At 38.0% G+C, this 20344-nt stretch overlaps 1 gene segment (V, D, J or C); it reads left to right on the top strand.

The window, feature by feature from the left end:
• The first annotated feature begins 10823 nt into the window (after window positions 1-10823).
• Window positions 10824-11412, top strand: LOC131923963 (Ig heavy chain V region 441-like). The segment is given in 2 exon segments: window positions 10824-10897; window positions 11003-11412. Coding segments are annotated over 2 exon segments (456 nt in total).
• Window positions 11413-20344: the final 8932 nt, after the last annotated feature.

Here is a 20344-nt window from a genome sequence, read left to right as displayed (position 1 = left end):
AGATTTTAGCAACCAGTGCAGCCTTGTTATTTTAAGTGAAGCCATCCAAAAGAAAAGTCCCTTGAACTGCTAACAAGTAATTAAATCTTCATGACCTAGGAGTTAGTATATAGAACAATGAAAAATTAACATCATTTTCTATAATTTTTGGCATGTAAACCACATATTTGTGTAACCTGCAGCTGTGAAGCACTGAGAAACCTAACTAAGTTATTTGGAACATTATACACTTACTTCTTTGTTATTGCTGTCTTACAGATTCTGTGTTAGAGTGGCCGTTTGTAATTGATACTGTAGAAGTTCACATCGAATATTGTCATTTCTCTATCAAATATATTTGCATGCACTGTTATGAAACCAAAATTGAAAAGTCCATGGCAGAGTTAGACATAGATAAATTTTTACCTATATTTTCTTTCATAACCCGTGTTCATTGCCTGCGTTTAGTCCTTCCTCACACCAGGTATTTAGCCTTTTATGTTCTCTTTCTACAGGGTATACTGTACCCACAAGCACATTTTTAAACACACACACACACAAACACATCATTGGCTAGATTCTCTATAGGACGTGGAAACATGTTTTTAGTCCATTAAGAGATAGTGTGACCCTTCTTAATACATATACGCTGTATCCATCATCTCCACCTATTTTCAGAAAACTTTATAATTTTATTTTTTCTTTAGTAATGAATATATATGTGTATATATATGTATGTATATGTATATATTATTGATTGAACTGTTGATGAACAACTAGGTTGATTCTAGCCAAGTCATATGGTAGATCAAGTTAATATTCTGAGAAACTTCCAAAATGATTTCCACAATGATTGTACTCCCACCAACTGTGGATAAGCGCTGCTTTCTCTCAATGACATCTCCAACATTTGTTGTCCGATTTGTTGATGGCAGACAACAAAACTGGAGTGAGGTGGTATCTGAAGGTAGTTTTAATTTGAATTACCAGGATATTTGGGAATATTGAACACTTTTAAAAATATTTATTGGCCATTTGTATTTATTTCTTTTTTCAACGGTGTCTATTCAGGACACCTTTCAATGTGTTGATTGGCAATTATATTTCCTTGACATTAAATTTTTGTTAATCTTTTTAAATTCTGTAAAATCTTTCTAAAATCTTAGCCCCTTGTCTGAAGTGTAGCTGGTAAAACTTACTCCCATTCTGTGTTCTGTCTGTGTGCTCAGTTGATAGTTTCCTTTCTTTTATTCATAAAGCCTTGTTTCCCTGCTGTCCTCCATGTCTGCTTTCTCTTACACTCTCTCTGCCTCCTCTTCTCCAGAGTTCTCTGAGCAATGATGGGAGGAATTTGATGTGGGCATCCTATTCATGACTGAGTGTTCCAAATTCTCTCTGTCTCTGCATTGCTTCTCTGCATATTAATTATCATCAGGAAAGTTCCTGGAACTCGTAATGCTGTATCTACCACAGAAGCCTCTGCATTGGAAGGTGGCAACTGTACAGAATGGCTGAACTATGAGAAGTTGTAATATGGGTAAATTTCTATTTGACAAGAGGGAAGTCCTGGAGACAAGAATAGAAAATATTAAAAACACAAATATTTTTTCTTTTCAAGCGTATGTTGCATTTAGACAAATTTCTCTCCAAATTGTTGACAAATACTTCAATATCTTGAACTTTTACTATATATTGTACTTATGAGTTTCTTTTGAAATATACATTACAATTTTACTTGAAACCAAAAATTTGGAACTTGGAAAAAGATTATTAAAGCAAAGTTCTTTTCACAACTGAAATTTATTTGTATGATATAAAGCTATTATCTAAAACAAAATGCAAGATGGAAGTTTATTGATAATGTTTTTATAAAGTTTGGGTCATTCATGTAAAAGAATTCCCTAACTTTTGACAAAAATCCATTTTGTGTTATACATATTACATTAAAGTAATTTTATAGTTTAGTTTTATGATGGCCTTTCTTACACAAACATTGACAACATATAGAACTTTGTCACATTTTTGACATAACTCAAGAACTTAATATTCATTTAAAAAATTCTTGGTGCTTTATTAGTTTAAATCATGATGTTACTTACCTGTCTTTATGTTACTAACATCATCCAATTAATTCTTCCTATGTAATTACCTTTCTAATTTGTTTATTATGAAGGAGAATAAACTTTAATGGTCAGTGAGCGATCTTTATAGGACGAGACACTAAAGACCAAGGATAATTTTAAGATTTTAAAAAGGCTGTTCTTTGCCAGTTAAAGGCAAATGTTGCATTTGTGCTTTGAAGAACTGAATAGTCCATTTTATCTTTGTCAATAAGGGTTCTAATAGACAATAATAAACCAATGTTATATGATTATTTAATATAGTAAACAATTAAAAATGAAGCCACCCAAGATAAAGTCACTTGCATTGCTAACAAGTAATTAAAAATCCCAAGACATATAAGTTAGTGTCTAGAATAGTATATAGAATAGTGAGAATGCAGTATCACATTTTGGAATTTCTTGTGTTTAAACCATAAATTTGTTCAAAACTGAAGATATGAATCCTCTATAACATAACTAAATTATTTGGAATATGACACAGTCACTTCTTTATTATAACTATCTTAATGATTCTCTGTTAGAGCTGCCCTTTGGAATGGACCCTCTGGAGCTTCTTGTTAGATATAATAATTGCTCTATCAAATATATTTTTATGCACTGTCCTAAAACCAAAAATAAAAAATCTGTGATAAAGTAAAAACTAGATAAGTATTTATCTGTATCTTCTTTTATAATTCATATTCATTGGCTGCATTAAGTCTTTCCTTATCCCTCAGTATTTAGCTTTGCTTGATGTCATTTATATAAGATATACTGAACCACATGTCCATTATTTTTACACATACGTGTATGTTTGTGTGTCTGCTTATATTCTTTGTATGAGGTGGAATTAGGTTTTTATCCTTTCGGTGTTTGTGTGAGCTCAGTTAATATTTTATATTCTATAGCCATCCATTTCCTACAAACTTTGTAATTTCATTTTTCTTTAGAGATGAACAATATTCTCCTGTTATATATAACTCGTACACATTATTGTTCATTCTGTTGATGAACAACTAGGTTGATTTAAGTTGTTTGCTGAAGTAAACAAAGCAGCAATACCATGGGGGTGTAAATATTCATGCATAACGTATGGGATATTGTGACAATATTTTGAGGAGAGAGATAGGAGGGTCAAATGTTAGTTTTATTTTTGGTTTTCTGAGAAATCTCCAATTTCTAAAATGATTGAACTAATTTTCACCACCAACAACTGTGAATAATCAGCTTTCATTTGTTTTATTGATCTTGGGCATTCTGGGTAGTGTATTGAAATTTCAAGGTAGTTTTGACTTCATTTCCCTCATGGCCGTGGATGTTTGAAAATTTCTTAGGTACTTCTTTGCTATTTGAGTTTCCTTTTCTGAGAATTCTGTTTGAATCTGTACACCAGTTTTTAATTGGGTTATTTGTTTTCTTGATATCTTGTTTTTTTGTGGGTTCTTTAGATATTTTAGATATTATCTCTGTATTGGATGAGCAGTTGGTAAAAATAATTTTCCATTCTGAAGCTTGCTGCTTTGACTGAATGATGGTGTCCTTGCCAAACAGAAGCTTTTCAACCCTGTTGTGGCAGCCACCTTCTCAATTGAAGATTCCAAAAAAATCCTTCTCATATTTTCAGTCTGTAAGACCTGTGTAGTCACGGTACATAAAGAGTTCTGGTTTTGGTTGTGTGTTTAAATAAGTTGTTATTCACCAGAGGACCAAATATCAGAAAATCACCTACTCACATCTGTTAGGACAGAAATGTGCCCTTCCTGGTCACTGGTATCAGATGTGAAGACCAGTGATCTTGCTGTTACCTGAAATCCACAATATTCTGTTTATGGAAAGGTTTATTAAGATATGAAATTGGGAGATACACTCACGAATAGAGAATCAAGTGGACAGCTGCCATTGTCCTCAGTTCTTCCTAGGAGAGACCTGGAAACAGCCATTGGGTTTCTGATCACCACAGGAGAGAGTAGGTGGGTGCCACTCCTCAGATTTTAAGCAATCATGCATGTAACCAGCCAAGAGGCCACACCCTAAGGCTGATACTCCAATGTTATTGGTATAACAAATACCCACTAAAATCCTGGAAAGATTTTTCTATCTTAAGACTCAGGGAGGAGGCTCATTGAAACTTCCTAATTAGTACAGTGTTTGTTACTGAGGGTGGAGGAAGAAGGACAAGAGGAAGGTGACTATGGAACAGCAATCCTTAGTCAGTCTCAAAGTTAATTCACTCCCTGAGCCTGTAACTATAAGGATCAGAACGGAATAAATAGGTGGGTTTTTCTAACTCGTCTTCACATCTCTTTGTGTTGAATGAGAAAATACAACTTCTGTCCTTTTGTCTGAACCTAGAGCTCAGCCACTTGGGGCTCAGCTGTTCAACACTCAGCTCACACTGCTTCTCTTGCCAGGCCCTGAACATCCTATTGTGTAGTATTCTGTGGCTTCCACTTGTGAATGGACTCTTTTGATGAATGAAAGTGGACATGATTAATTTGAGAATAAAAATGACAGTCACGGTATACTGGGCATTGAGGAATAATCTTGTTCTGATCAGTCTGTCTTGGAGTCACTTCAACAACGTGCCTTTCTGGAGAGACACACAAATAAGACAACTTGCTCTGCTGTGAGCTCTAGGGAACTGTGACCAGCACAGTTTGAGTCTTGTGCTTTTTATCCCACATGATCATTGTCCTCTTAGATCTGAATCCTGAGGAACAAATCTCTGTAGTGGGAATCTTAGAGAGTCTTATTAATAAAATCAAACCTGAGGCCAGTTATTGGGGTCAATGCTGGTAGATCAGAGAGACAGAACAAGCCACAGCTATCTCACCTCGCTGGATGGATCCTCAGCTGGTCCTGTTTCCTCAGACTGGATGCTTCTGTGTCCTCATCCCAATGGCTCTCAGCTGAACTGCTGCTAGAAGCCTGAATGCTTAACCAACCAAATGCTTAACCAGGCAAATGCTTAACCAGGTAAATGCCTCTAGTTTCTGGTCCTCACGCCTCATATACCTTTCTGCTTTCTACCACCACTCCCTGGGATTAAAGGCTGCTTTCTGGGATTAAAGGTGTGAGTCACCATGCCTGACTGTTTCCAATGCGGCCTTGAACTCACAGAGATCCAGAGGGATTTCTGTCTCTGGAATGCTAGGATAAAAGGCGTGAGCTAACATTTTCTAGCCTAAGTATCTTGTGGCTTTTCTGTTCTCTGACCCCAGATAAGTTTATTAAGGTACATAATATTTTGGGGAACACAATACCACCGCAAATCTCCTGTCCCAGAAGCTTTTCTCTGCATGTGCTTGTCTATAGATCTCCACTCTCAAATGCTGTTGGCACAAAGCTTCTACCCTTCTTGTGTAGAAAAAAAAAATTAATTCTGTCTTATCTTCCTCTCACATCAGTATCAGTAGAGAACAAATATTTTCAGTGACTAATGACTTGAATGTTAACCACATTACTTCTCAAAGTACATATATAAATGTATGTAACATGTTTGGTGCTTCTATTGGAGCCTTATTTATGTGGTCATCCTTTGTCCATTCTTGAGTGACTGCCTAGTTGATATTGACAGCTGTGTCAATATTACAACACAAAAATTTCAACTGTGTGTGGAACTTGTCTCTATTCTTTGGAACATGTTGACACTTCAGATTCAGAGTCATCTGGTCAAGAGATAGATCCACATTGTGCATCATGGTTTAGGGCTCAGAGAGATCACATCATCGCAGGCAATGTCCCTGATCTATCAGGGTTTTGTGCTGATTTTTGGTTGCTTACAGGGTTTTTAATTAAAAATATCCCACAGAAATGAAGCAAATTGATTTATATTAAACAAAGACCTAAGTGGTAAACACAATTAAAATCTGTTCACATGGTCATTCAAGTACACACTGCATTCAAGGCACTATTTGTTGCCTTCTAGAGCTCTTGAATGTGTTTCTGCCTAACCAAACGCTTATAAAAGGGTGTTGTTCTTCCAGTATTTCACCTAGTTAAATAGTATCATATAGTCCTGGTTCAAGCATCTTTCCAAGAACAGAACTGACTTTCTTTTCTGTTACATCTGAGAACCAACTTATACTTCCTACATTTTCATGTGTGGATGCTCTGGCTTGTGGCTGTCCAAGTCACTGCTACTGACAACAATGCTGCAGTGATCGTGGGTGTTCACACATTTCTAGACACAGATTTCCTAAGATTTCACATCCAATAGTGAGACACTCCTTATGGTATTTCTGCCGTATACATTTGCAGTCTCCCATTCTGTCTTTAATAATGGTTGGAGGAATTCACATTCCTCCAAAACGAATGAGGGTCCATGTCCTCCACATCTGTACCAGATTTTTTTTCTTTTTATGTATTTAATATATTAAAAAAGGAACATAGTATAAATGCTGTGGTATAAAGAGGACCCACATTTCTCACAGAATAAATTCCTAAAAATGACTTGCAGTGAATGAACAACAGGATCTTGAAACATGAAAGTTTTGTTAAACAAAATTTCAAAATTATAATCCCACATTTTGCCATTTTATCTATGTATTAAGTTCTTTGGGTAATATCCATATAAAAATTGAGATGCTTCAGCAGGATTTTTCTCTCATGTTTCTGATGATGTGTGATGCAGAAGACTTCTAATTCCACTATGGGAGTCTTTCTGCCTTCTTCTAACACACATCTAATTCTTTGGTCTATGGCCTGTTTATTCCCTAGCTATTTACTACTAACTACTTGTATATCCCTGATTCTTACTCATTATCAGGTTTTGCTTTCTAAATATATTCTCTCAATTTTGGGTTGTTTGTATACTTGGTTAATTTAATTTGCTATGCAGAAACTTTTGGTTTTGATGTAATACTGTTAATATTTTTTCTGGATCCTTTGTTTTAGGAGTTTTAATCCATAAAAAAAACTGGCCCAAATGCCGTGACATATTCTTCAAATATTTCTTTAAAAAGTTTCATAGTTTTTGATCTTAGCTTCCAATGATGCATTTGTTTGTTGTTAACAACAAGACATAATAAAATAAAATATCATCAGCTTTAAAAAAAAATTTTACATTGAAGTTGGACAAGGCAAATCAACAAAAGGAAAAGAGTTCCAAGAGAAGGAACAAAAATCAGAGTCCTACTCATTCACATACTCAGGTGACTCATTTATTGAGAAATAGGAATTTAGACGTCTTCATTTTGTAATATTAATATTTTTTTCAAACACAAATTTGCTTCCCATACTTGAGTAAAATTTTATACTCTATTCTGTTCCATACCCTCTATTCTGCTTCTGCTCTTTCAAATTTAATCTCTTTTTCATACATATATGTGAATATATATACATATATATGAACATACAAACACCTTATATATATAAACATACAAATATTCATGTATTATATACACAAATATGCATTTCTAAATATAGAAATAAATGCTTCTCAGTCCATATAATGTTACTTGCAAGTATGTTTTCAGGGAGTTTGGTATTGTAAAACCTATTGGTGTACTCTTCTCTCCAGAAGACTATTTCTCACACACACGGCTCCTTAGATGCCTGTAATCCTTCGACTAGGGTTCAGAGCAGATAAACTTACCTCCTTCTGTGTTAGCATGTCTGTCTATTAACATCATTATTGTTTAGGTCATGCTTCAGCAGTCATATTGGTTAGATTTAATGGGAATATCTTCTCTAATATTCTAGGAGACAGAATCCCTCAGCAAAACACGTGTGTGGAGAAGGAGGAACCAGGAGCATGGCGCCTGATTTTTAAAGGCTGGGCGTGGACAGATCAGCGCGTAGATCACATGGCCACGTTGCACGCTTATGTGGCCAGTGAAACGTCACGCCCTGACCCGGAAATGACTATCCTGACCTGGGCCTGGCTAGGCGGAAGTGTCCGCCAGGCATATGCGAACACGCCTGACCGTGTTCTTCTGAATCTTGCAGTCCTTTCTTCCTCTTCTGGTGTGATTTTCTTCTGTTATGGTTTTCTCTAATGGTCTCATTAGGTTGCAAAAATAAGTTTGCTGATGAATGGAGATAACTATACTTGTCAGTGAGTATAAGGATAAGTATTTATAATGTAGTTAGACATTATGCTATTTAGTAAATTGTCAGTTATAAGTTCTCCCCCAAAGAACTATGACTTGATAAACACTGGTTATAGGGTAGATTTCCAGTACCAGACATCCAGGCATGTTTTCCCTGTTATTGATAGGGCTTTAAGTCAAACAATTATTTCATAACATCACCTAATATATGTATTACTAACATTGTTTCCAATATCTTTTCTAGAAATCAGTTTCATGATATCTCCTTGCTTTATTGTTAATCTCTTCTTCTATAAAATATTTATTTTGAATAATTTCATTTTTAAAGAAGTGTGAGAGAGCCTAGCAGTGGTGGTGCACGCCTTTAATCCCAGCATTCGGGAAGCAAAGACAGGCGGATCTCTATGAGTTTGAAGCCAGCTTGGTCTACAGAGCAAGATCCAGGAAAGGTGAAAAGCTGCACAGAGAAACCCTGTCTGGAAAAACCAAAAAAAAAGAAAAGAAAAGAAAAAAAATATTGTATATATAAGATGTGATTATTGTTAATTTTTTCTCTTTTCTACATTAGTTACAGTTTCAATATTTTTATTAATGTGTGTGTGTGTGTGTGACCTGTTTTTGTCCTTCTTAGATTCCTGGGTTTGAGGTTAGGAGCTTACTATCAAGTTGATTCCTTTTCAGATATTTATGCCTGAAATTTTCATATGCACCTGTTTTTTCATTTACATAATGGTTTTCAAATGCCTCAACTTTGACACCCAGTCCTCCCTCTCTGCCCTCACATCTCTCCTCTTTGTTTCTTTCTCTCTTTCTCTATTTTTATTATTAAGATGTGAAATTACATATTGAACCATCTCGAGCTGCATCACAAATGACCTTAAGCTAAAGGTGATGAATGGTGCCCTCTGTGGATGAAATCTTCCTGAACTTTCTCTTTGGCTCTGTCTTCCAGCTGGCTTTCCTTCCATAGGTTTCAGTCCCTCCATACTACAAAGTTTCATGATCCTATGTATCTGAATTTTCTAAACTGAAATTCCTCCTCAGTCCCTGTTATGTGCAGAATTAGATGAGCTGACCTGCAGTCTGGTCTATTTTGCTCTTCTTGTTTAAGAGTGAGACCAACACTGTTCTCCAATGATACCCCAAAGCTCAGCTGGTTTATCTACAATGCTGGAAACTGGAGTCCATTCAAATTGAATCAGTAAACTAAGAGATAAAACTTATTGTTCAATTGTCCTGTTTTCCTGTCAGTGCACAAATAGGTAGATGTGCAGGGAGACGAGTAGTTACATAGGTAATAACACAAGAATTTCACACTCCTAGACACACACAAATCTGGACATGGACCCTCAAGTTTCCTAGATGAACAATGGAATTTAGTCATGTCACATCTCAACACAGAAAGGGAGTTCTCCCATCCCTCATGCTGGGATTACTTGCCCAGCCTTGATGCAGGGAGAGGAGATTAGCCCTGCCTCAACTTGATGTGCCAGGCATTGTTGACTCTCATGGGTATCCAGCACATTTCTGTATGGAGAAGTGGATGATGGTAGAAGAGAGGCTGGGGAGGGAAAGGGAAGAGAGGAGGGAGGGGAGACTGTGGTTGGTTTGTAAATGAAATATATATGTATATTTGTATAAATGTATATGAAATAAATGAAAAATAAATAAATTAATAAATGAAATTAAAGGGAGTTCCCAAAATCATGAGGCAGTGACACTTAGCACTGGAGCAGACTGTGGTGGTATTGTGTTCCTCAAAATATTGTACACCCTAATAAACTTATCTGGGGTCAGAGACAGAACAGCCACAATATTAAACAGAGGTTAGGCACTGGTATCACATGCCTTTAATCCTAGCATTCCAGAGGTAGAAATCCCTCTGGATCTCTGTGAGTTCAAGGCCATGTTGGAAACAGGCATGGTGACACATGCCTTTAATCCCAAGAAGTGAGCCTTTAATCCCAGGGAGTGATAGCAGAGGGCAAAAAGATATATAAGGCGTGAAGACCAGAAACTAGAAGCATTTGGCTGGTTAAGCATTTGGTTGGTTAAGCTTCCAGGCTTCTAGCAATAGTTCAGCTGAGATTCATTCTGGATGAGGACGCACAGGCTTCCAGTCTGAAGAAACAGGATCAACTGAGGAACTGGCAAGGTGAGGAAGCTGTGGCTTGTTCTGCTTCTCTGATCTTCCAGCATTCACCCCAATAACTGGCCTCGGGTTTGATTTTATTAACAAGAACTTTTAAGATTCCTACTACAGCTGACTAAGGCAGTGCTAAGTACATCAGTGTTGAAGTCCACACAGTAAAATAGAACAGCTCCAGAGCATGTCACAAAGCAATGTCTACTACCATTTATAAAAGGACATGAAGAATTGGGCTGAAATTAACCACAAAATGCATCTTTTGTTTGTGAGTATTATATGAAATAGATGATACTAAGTGTATGCCAAGAAAAAATACCTTAGTACCATATACAAAATTTTCCTAGCATTATCTTTATTACCAGACTCCCTCAGCACATTTAGAAATAGAACATGCCATCTCTCAGCGCCAGCTACAAAACTTGTTATATAGCAAGAAAACATGCAAATAAGGCCTCTCTCTTCTCTTGAAAACCAGGCCAGCACCAACCCTGAAGCTCAGGCAAAAGCAATCAGCCCTGGATTCCCAGGTCTTCCCACTCAGTGATCAGCACTGAACACAGACTACAGCATGGATTTGGGGCTGATGTGGGTTTTCCTTGTTGCTCTTTTAAAAGGTAATTTATGGAGTAACAGAAATACTGAGTGTGTTAGTGGACATGAGCAGAAATCACAGTGAGTCTTTGTGGCAGTATACTAACAGGATTGTCTGTTTTTCGTAGGTGTCCAGTGTGAAGTGCAGCTGGTGGAGTCTGGGGGTGGCCTGATACAGCCTGGAGGATCCCTGAGACTCTCCTGTGCAGCCTCTGGATTCACATTCAGTGACTACTGGATGAGCTGGTTCCGACAGGCTCCAGGGAAGGGGCTGGAGTGGGTTGGAGATATTAATCAAGGTAGCAGTAACATCAGGTATACACCATCCCTGAAGGATCGATTTATCATCTCCAGAGACAATGCCAAGAACACACTGTACCTGCAAATGAGCAGTGTGAGATCTGAGGACACTGCCACTTATTACTGTGCTAGAGACACAATGAGGGGACTTCAGTATAAACCCAGACATAAACCTCACTGTGAGGTTGCTCAGGGCCACCAGGGGGCGCACAGCACACAGAAAACAGGTTCTCTCTAGGAGTTTATGCAGACAAGATTAGATTAGGCACTCCTCTCAGATATCTGGGCTGCAATTTTCTTACAGTTTCCCTGAAATTCTCTCTACATACATGTTCTGATGGGATCCAATATCCTCAAAACATTACATGTTCTCGTTCTCCTTCTATTATTAAAAAAATTTGAGGCATAATATCCCATGAACAAAATGCCAACTGACAGCTTTGAGAACATGAAGTGCCCTACTATGCTCACTGGAATTCCACGATAAGGAAATCCATGGACATTCCTGAGTCTTTTCATATTCCAGGCAGATCCTAGGTCAGATTTTTTTTTATGAGAATAGAATGTAGGTTTAAGGAAAAACCGAGAGGAAGATGAGGTGAACATTATGATACTTAGAACTTAAATCCTAGCAGGTCTGGAACCTCCCCTCTTCTTCCTGAGGACTGTGAACTTCAAGAGCAGATGAGACACAGTTGTGCTTTTAGCTAATTCAGCTTATTATTCCACGAAATTCATCTCTGTTCATCATGGAAATTTGTAGAAACCAATGCTTTCAATCAAACATCATGAGAAGTGAGATCTGTCACAGACATTATCTGGTGGGAAAGGCAGAAGTCATAAAGCCATCACAGCTGCTTAACAAAGGTCCGGCAAAGCTGAGCCACATGATGGCCTCTGTGCCTCCTGTAGTTTTCATCTCCACATTTTGCATACTTGAGAAACATTTAATATTTGTACATTTTGGGGATATTGGATTGATGGAAGAATTCTTATTAATCATTTATGCCTTCTCCCAGAAGTACTACTCCTAAGCTTCCCCAGGACAGTCCTGCACATACTACCCCATCCTGCTTTTTGGGAGATACCTTTATCTATTTGAAGGTATTCGTCATGCAATGGATGTTGAGACACATAAAGACACCTGTCACTATATTTACTCAAGAACATGATATTCAAAACAAAGTAAACTTTAAAAAGGTAACAAGATTCAGTGGGGTAGAGGACTTGACCACAAATCAGACTGCAAGTCTCTTCCTATATAGACTCAGACATTTATGTGGTACATACAGCAACAAGTTAGAATAGCTGGAGTTAACTCTGTCCTACAGAGACTTATATTGATGAGCAAAGAATGGAGTTGAACAATGATTAAAAAAAAATGAAATGTCAGGACCTCCCTTTCTTAGAAAAGTTAGCACATACAGTGTCACTGTGGTGTCATATGACCAAGGAGCAAGAGAATGCTAGGATTATCATTGTACTATGCCAGAATTAAAAAAAAAAAAAAAACAACTGCACCAGCTTTAGCCTGAGGATTTGTCTTGGGCAATCTTACCATTAAGAGTTAATAATACACTGACTGGGACGTGGCATTATGCCCAGGCTATCAGCTTGAAAACAGACTGTCATTTGCCTTTAGATTCTTAAAACTTGGGTTATATGGCTAATGAGTAAAAATGATAACTTTATCAAGGATGTCAAAATGTGAGGGAAAATGATTTCAAATGATAACTCTGTTCTGTCATAGATTATTAATGATGACTAAAAGATGAGAAAAATGAAGTGAAACACATATCCCAAAACAAATTTATGTGATCTATATTTAGGAACATCATGAATGTATCCCTGGTTACTAAATTCTATATGAATAAAGAAGTACTTTGGCTGTCAGTCAGTCAGGCTGAACGATTTCCAGGACCACCATGGTCTGGCTGACCTCCTTCCCTCACCAACTCCCTACATCCTCTGCTAAGACTGGTGCCATCAAGGATGGCTCCTGTCAGAGTAGGACAGCCATGCAGAGATGCACTTCCTCTCTGTCCATCTCTCCTAAAAATGAAACTAAGAAGTGTCCTATGTCTGATTTCTCTTGTTGCAACTCCTGCATCCACCCATCTTCAGATCCTGCCCTCATCCAGAGCTGGACTATTGTAATTTCCCTACCTAGAAAATAAAAATCACACAATTTTCCATTGTTATCTGAATCCATCATGGATCACACTGGGTCTTTGAGATGAAATCTCATCACTGACAGAGCAAGCTCATTTCTCTAAGAGCCAAAGAAGTTCCAACCTTAGTTTTGTAGAGTTCCCCCTTACCCTGCAAAACAATAAGCATATCTGTCTTATTTACTTTTCTATTGCTGTGATGAAACACAATGATCACAGCAAATTTAAGAGAAATCATTTAATTAATCGTACAGCCTCAGAGTCTCTGAGTGGATGATGGCTGAATAAAGACAGGTGGCTGGAGCAGCTGCTGAGGTCTCACAAATTGATTTATAATCAGGAAGCAGAAGTCTCTAAAATAGCATGAGTCTTTAGAATCCTCAAAAAAATTTCTCAAATGACAAACTTTCTCTCACAAGGTCACACCTTCTAATCCTTCTCAAACAGTTTCACCAAGTGAGAACCAAGTGTTCAACCCATGAGCCTATGTGTGTGTGTGTGTGGGGGCATTCTTATTCAAAGAAACATAGCCACAGTCCCTGAAGGGACTGCAGTTTGGGCACTTAGTAAGCTATGAGCTGGAAGAGAGGTGACAGTTCTTCTCAGGGACAGCAGGACATGAGCCACAATGTTAGCTTAATGAAGGAGGGTTGAGGCAGGTGGACCCAGATCTGTCCATAAAAAGTGGTTTTGTATCAGATTTGATGGTCCTCAGTGTGTATAGGAGGAAGTCCCTCAATAATCAACTTATGGGAGCTGAAAGATGCTATTTTATGATAAGATCATATTACAGAGACAGGATCATATTAAAGAACCTGAAGTTGGCAGTAGAGATTAGCCAGCTCTCCAAAAGGTCTGTTTCAGTATCCTTGCTATGTTTAAGAATAACAACATAAAACCCACAACTCAATGACCTTTGGCATATTCATTCCTAAATGGGCTGTCTTTTTCACACCCCTCCCTTCAGTTCTCATAGATCTATGCAGAGGAGGGGGTATAATGATTGTTAGAATCACAATTTGTGAACAACATCAAGGAAACCATGTTTTTAGAACACAGCATGGCAGATACACACATGAACTCACAGAGACTGTGACAACATGAACTGTCACTAGCCAGGGAAAAGGACCAACAGGCAGCATTGGAACTCATAGAACATGGCTTAGTGGTCAGCAAAGCTTCCTCAAGTGAGCCTTGGAGAGGCAGAGCCCTAGAACTACGTGTCCACAGGACCTCATGCTGTTATTGAGCATAGCTCTGCTTACTGCTTTCATGGCCACCATGTCCCTCCAAATCTATGAGTTGTATGAAAACTCAAAGGGGGTTTCAACATCTCACTGTGCAGTATGACTAGTACTTACAATAATAGTGATTGACTTTTTCCAACCATTGCTACTGGAGCAGATTAATGATTCAACAACCACCCTTAGAAAGTATTTAGACATGTAGATTCCTTGTAAATTTAGGTTAGGTTGTTTTTGTTAATGGGTTTCATGTAGAAAATCTTGGGAACAAATTAAAGATTAGAAAGTCAGACACTTAATAGTTGAGTGAGTGAATTGTTGAGGTCAAGAAACAAGAACAAAGGCAGTCAATTATTACTATCTGACATGCCTTTCTTGCTAGGATAGGTTGGGGATCAAAGGAGATTTATAATTCCTTGTACCCACTTCTTCTCTCAGCTTTCTGATATGATTTAATAAAAAAACTGTTGATGAGTGGGTATGTACCCAGAGGATTTAAAGTAGAAATGAATGATTATTTCATATATCAAAGTTTTGATTTATGATTCTTTTAAGATTTTTTTTGTAAGATTGCCTTTTGTAATAAATAATAAAATGGTTGATTATTCCTTTGTAATTTCAAAGAAAAAATACCTTGCTTACTTAAACATTAGTAATCTATAACAAGTTGCTTGGATGTGGATGTACATGTGTTCTTGGGGAAAATTTTTTTCACCTGTAATATATAAAATGTTAAATCATTAAAGGGAAACAAGAAACACATTGTTTTTCACGTATATTCATTATAAACATTCATTTGAAAAATAGAATGAAACCATGTTGTAATTTTTATACTATCTGAAAGATTTTGCTGGGGTATATAAGCAGTAAAGGAAAAAATAAAGATAGATGAATATAGAGAAACACTGAAGAAGTGTCTCTCTGTGTATTTTTCTCTCATTCACTGATCCAGAGAGTTAAGTTTTGCCCTGCTCACCATCCCCAGAGAATTAAGTTTTACTCCTTTACTTAAAAAGTCAAAACAACTCTGAGATACCATCTTACACTTGTCAGAATGGCTAAGATCAAAAGCACTGCAGACAGCTTATAGTGGAGAGGATGTGTAGCACGAATCTTAAAAGTTCTTATTAATAAAAACAAACCCAGAGCCAGGTATTGGGGTGAACGCTGGAAGATCAGAGAATCAGAACAAGCCACAGCTTCCTCACCTCGCCAATTCCTCACCTGATCCTGTTTCCTCAGACTGGAAGCCTTTGAGTTCTCATCCAAATGGATCTCAGCTGAACTGCTGCTAAAAGCTTACAAACTTAACCAGCTCTAGTTCCTGGGTCCTCACGTCTTATATACCTTTCTGCCCTCACTTCCTGGGATTAAAGGCTCTTGTTACCATGCCTGGCTATTTCCAGCGTGGCCTTAAACTCACAGAAATCCAGGCTGATCTCTGCCTCTGGAATTAAAGGCGTGTGTGCCACCCATTTCTGGCCTTTGTAATTAGTGGCTGTTTTGTTCTCTGACCCCAGATAAGTTTATTAGGGTGCACAATATTTTGGGGAACATAATATCACCATAAGGATGTGTATCAAGGGGAACACTTCTCCACTGTTGGTGGGAGTGCAAACTTATACAGCCACTTTGGAAATCAGTGTGGCGGCTTCTCAGAAAATTGGGAATCAATTTTCCTCAAGACCCAGTTATACCACTCTTGGGCACATACCCAAGCTATGCTCAATCATACCACAGGGACACATGCTCAATTATGTTAATAGCAGCATTATTTATAATAGCCAGAACTTGGAAAAAAACTAGGTGCCCCTCAACTGAAGAATGGATTAAGAAAATGTGGTGTATATATACACAGTGGAGTACTAATCCACAGAGAAAAGAAATGACATCATGAAATTTGCAGGCTGGAATGGATGGAACTAGAAAATATCATCCTGAGTGAGGTAAGCCCGATGCAGAAGGACAAACAGGGTATGTACCCACTCATAAGTGGATACTAAATGTAAAGCAAAGGATAACCAGACAACAACCCACAAGTCCAGAGAAGCTAGCTACCAAGGAAGATCCAAAGAGGGATGCATGGATTGCTCTGAGAAGGGGAAATAGATGAGCAAACTGGGGAAGAGGGGTGGGCAATGGAGGGTAGGGGATAGGGGATGAGAAAATAAGGAAATGGGATGGTCGAGCTGGAACAGGGATGGAGAGGGAAAGCAATGAAAGAGATACCATGATAGAGGGAGGCACCATGGGGATGGAGAGAACCTTGTTGCTAGGGAGGTTGCAAGGAATCCCCAAGGATGACCCCAGCTTGGACTACTAGAAATAGTGGAGAGGGTGCCTGAACTGAACTGGCTTACCCCAGTGATCAGATCTGTGAATACCCTAACTGTCATCACAGAGCTTTGCTCCAATGACTGATGTAAGCAGATGCAGAGATCTATAGCCAAACACGAGTCAGAGCTTCAGGAGTCCATTCAAAGAGAGAAGAGGGATTCCATGTGCAAGTGCATCAGGATCATGATAAGGAAACCTGCAGAGACGACCAAACAAAACTAGTGGGAACTCATGAATGTTGGATTAACAATTGTGGCGCCAGAATGGGACTGGACTATGCCCTCTGCATGGCAAGACAATTGTGTAGCTTGATCTGCTTGAGAGCCCCCAGGCAGTAGGATCAGGATCCATCCCTGGTGCATGAGCAGGCCTTTTGGAGTCCACTACCTGTGATGGGACACCTTGTGTAGACTTGAGGCAGGGGGAAGGGCTTGGACTTGCCTTTACTGGATGTACCTTCCCATGGGAGGCCTTGCCTTCTTGTGGAGGGGAGTAGGGGGTGGGTTGGGAGGGGAAGTCTGGAGGGGAGGGAGGAGGGAAGAGGGGGAATCTTTTATTGGTGTGTAAAATGAATGAAAAATTTCCTTAATTAAAAATAAATAAATAAAAAGTCAATTGATTAATAGTTTGCCAATTCCACTCCTCTTCTTCGCTTCCTGAACTTTTGAAAGATGGTCTTCACAGCAGTATAACAAGACCTATAGATGTGAAAGCCAGACAAAATCCACACATGCAGGAGGGGAAGTGGGCAAAGTCTCACTGTAAGCAATGAAGCCATACACTATTCATAGCTCTGGGAGAAAGTCAGTTTTCTATAGTGGGGTGACAAGAGAAGGTGGTTACAGAACAGTAATCTTATTCAGTCTCAAAGTTAATTCACTCCCTGAGGTATGTCAACCTCACTACAGGCAAGGCCCCACAACCAGTAGTTTGACAAGACATAATGGAATTCACATCTATTAGGGCAGAAATGTGCCTTTTATGGTCACTGAAATAAGATTTGAAGAAACACAGGGATACTGGAAAGATTTTCTCTCTTAAGCCTCAGGGAGGAGGCTCATGGAAACTTCCTAATTAATACAGTGTTTTATACTGGAGGTTTAGGAAGAAGGACAAGAGAAAGGTGGTTACAGAACAGTAATCTTATTCAGTCTCAAAGTTAATTCACTCCCTGAGGCCTGTAATTATAAGGATCAGATATGAATCAATAATATTTTCTTAACTATGTTCATATCTCTATAATATTTTTGTTCAACAAGAAAATGCAACTTCTTTCTTCTTGTCTGAACCTAGAGCTCAGCCACTTGAAGCTCAGCTGTGGAACATTCAGCTCACACTGCTTCTCTTGCCAGGCCCTTAAATTCCAATTGCCCAGGATTCTGCGGCTCTCATTTGTGATTGGACTCTTGTGAGGAATGAAAATGTACATGGTTAAATTGAGAACAGTAATAACAGTCATAGTACACTGGCCATTGAGGAATAATCTTGTTGTGATCAGTTTCTTGGAGTCATTTCAACAATGTGTCTTTTTGGGGAGACACTGGATAGGACAAGCTGCTCTTCTGTGAGCTCTAGGGAACAAAGGATGGCTCACTTTGGGCCTTGTACTTATTATGCCACATGATCATTTTCCTCTTAGATCTGATTCCTGAGGCACAAGGCTCTGTCCCAAGAGATTTTTTCTGGCAGATGTGCCTGTCTACATGTCTCCAGTCTTAAATGCTGTTGGCACAAAGCCTCTACCCTTCTTGTGAAGAAGAAATTAATTCTCTCTTTTTCTTCTATTTTCAGAGTTTAATGACTTGAATATCAGCCACATTACTACTCAAACTACGTATAAAATGTTTGTAACATGTTGGGTGATTTTGTGCAAACATATTCTTGAGTGACTGCCTACTTGATACTGACAGCTGTGTCCATATTGCAACACAAAAATTTCAGCCAGGTATGGTGCTCTGCTCCATTCTCTGAATCCTTCTGACAGATCTGTTTAGAGTCACCTGCTCAAGAGATAGATCCACATTGTTCATTGTGGTCTATGGGCACAGGGAGATCATATCATTGTAAACAGTGTCCCTGGTTATTTGGGGTTTTGTGCTAATGTTTGGTTGTTTACAGTCTTTTTAATAAAAATCTTCCACAAGAATGAAGCAAATGTGATTTATATAATACAAAGACCTAAGTGGTGAACAGTTAAAATCTGTTCATATGGTAGTTGTGAGTATACATCTCATACAAGGCACTAACTGTTGCACTCTAGAGCTCTTGAATATATTTCTGCCTAATTGAACTCCTATAAAAGTGTGTTGTTCTTCCAGTATTTCACCTAGTTAAATAGTATCATACAATCTTGTTTCAAGCATGTCTCCAAGGACAGAACTGAATGTGTATTTCTTTCCTGTTTACTCTGGGAACCAACTTATACTTCCTATATTTTTCATGTGTGGATGCTCTGGCATGTGGCTGTCCAAGTCACTGCTACTGACAAAAATACTGCAGTGGTCATGGGTGTTCACACTTCTCTAGACCACAGATTTCTCAAGACTGTCGGATACATCCAACAGTGAGATAGGTTCTTATGGTATTTCTGCCACATACATTTGCAGTTTCCCATTCTGTCTCTGCTAATAGTTGAAGGAATTTACCTTCCTCCAAAATGAATGAGATTCCATGTCCTCCACATATGTACCAGCTATTTTTCATTCAGTTCTTTCATATGCTTATAAAATTTGAGATGACAGCTCAGCAAGAGTTTTCTTTCTTATTTCTGATGATGTGTGATGAGGAACACTTCTCATACCCCTCTGAGAGTCTTTCTGCCTTCTTCTAACACACATCTACTTCTTTGGTCTATGTCATGATTATTCCCTAGCTACTGACTACTATCTACTTATATATCCATGATTCTAACTCATTATCAGGTTTTGCTTTCTAGATACATTCTCTCAATTTCAGGTTATCTCTATCCTCTGTTAATTTACTTTTCTGTATAGAAAATTTTGGTGTTTGATGTAATACTGTTAATTTTTTTCTGATTCCTTTGTTTTAGGAGTTTTAATCCATGAAAAATCTGACCCCAAATGCCATGATATATTCTTCAAATATTTCTTTTAAATATTTCACAGTTTGTGATCTTAGTTTCCAGGGATACATTTATGTTTGTAGTTAACAATGAAACATAGTAGAATGAAGTATGATAAGCTTATAACAAAAACAATGACATTAAAATTGGACAAAGCAAATCCGCAAAAGGAATAGAGCCCCAAGAGAAGGCACAAAAATAAGAGTCTCATTTGTTCCCTTACTCAGATGTCTCCTATATTGAGAAACAATAATTTAGACCTACTCAGTTTGTGATATTAATATATTTTTATGAAAAATTTTCTTTCCATACTGAATAATATTTTACACTCTATTC

This window comes from Peromyscus eremicus, chromosome 14, assembly GCF_949786415.1.
Source record: "Peromyscus eremicus chromosome 14, PerEre_H2_v1, whole genome shotgun sequence".
Taxonomy (NCBI): domain Eukaryota; kingdom Metazoa; phylum Chordata; class Mammalia; order Rodentia; family Cricetidae; genus Peromyscus; species Peromyscus eremicus.
Note: the sequence above shows the minus strand (reverse complement) of the source record. Positions and strands in the feature narration are given on the sequence as shown.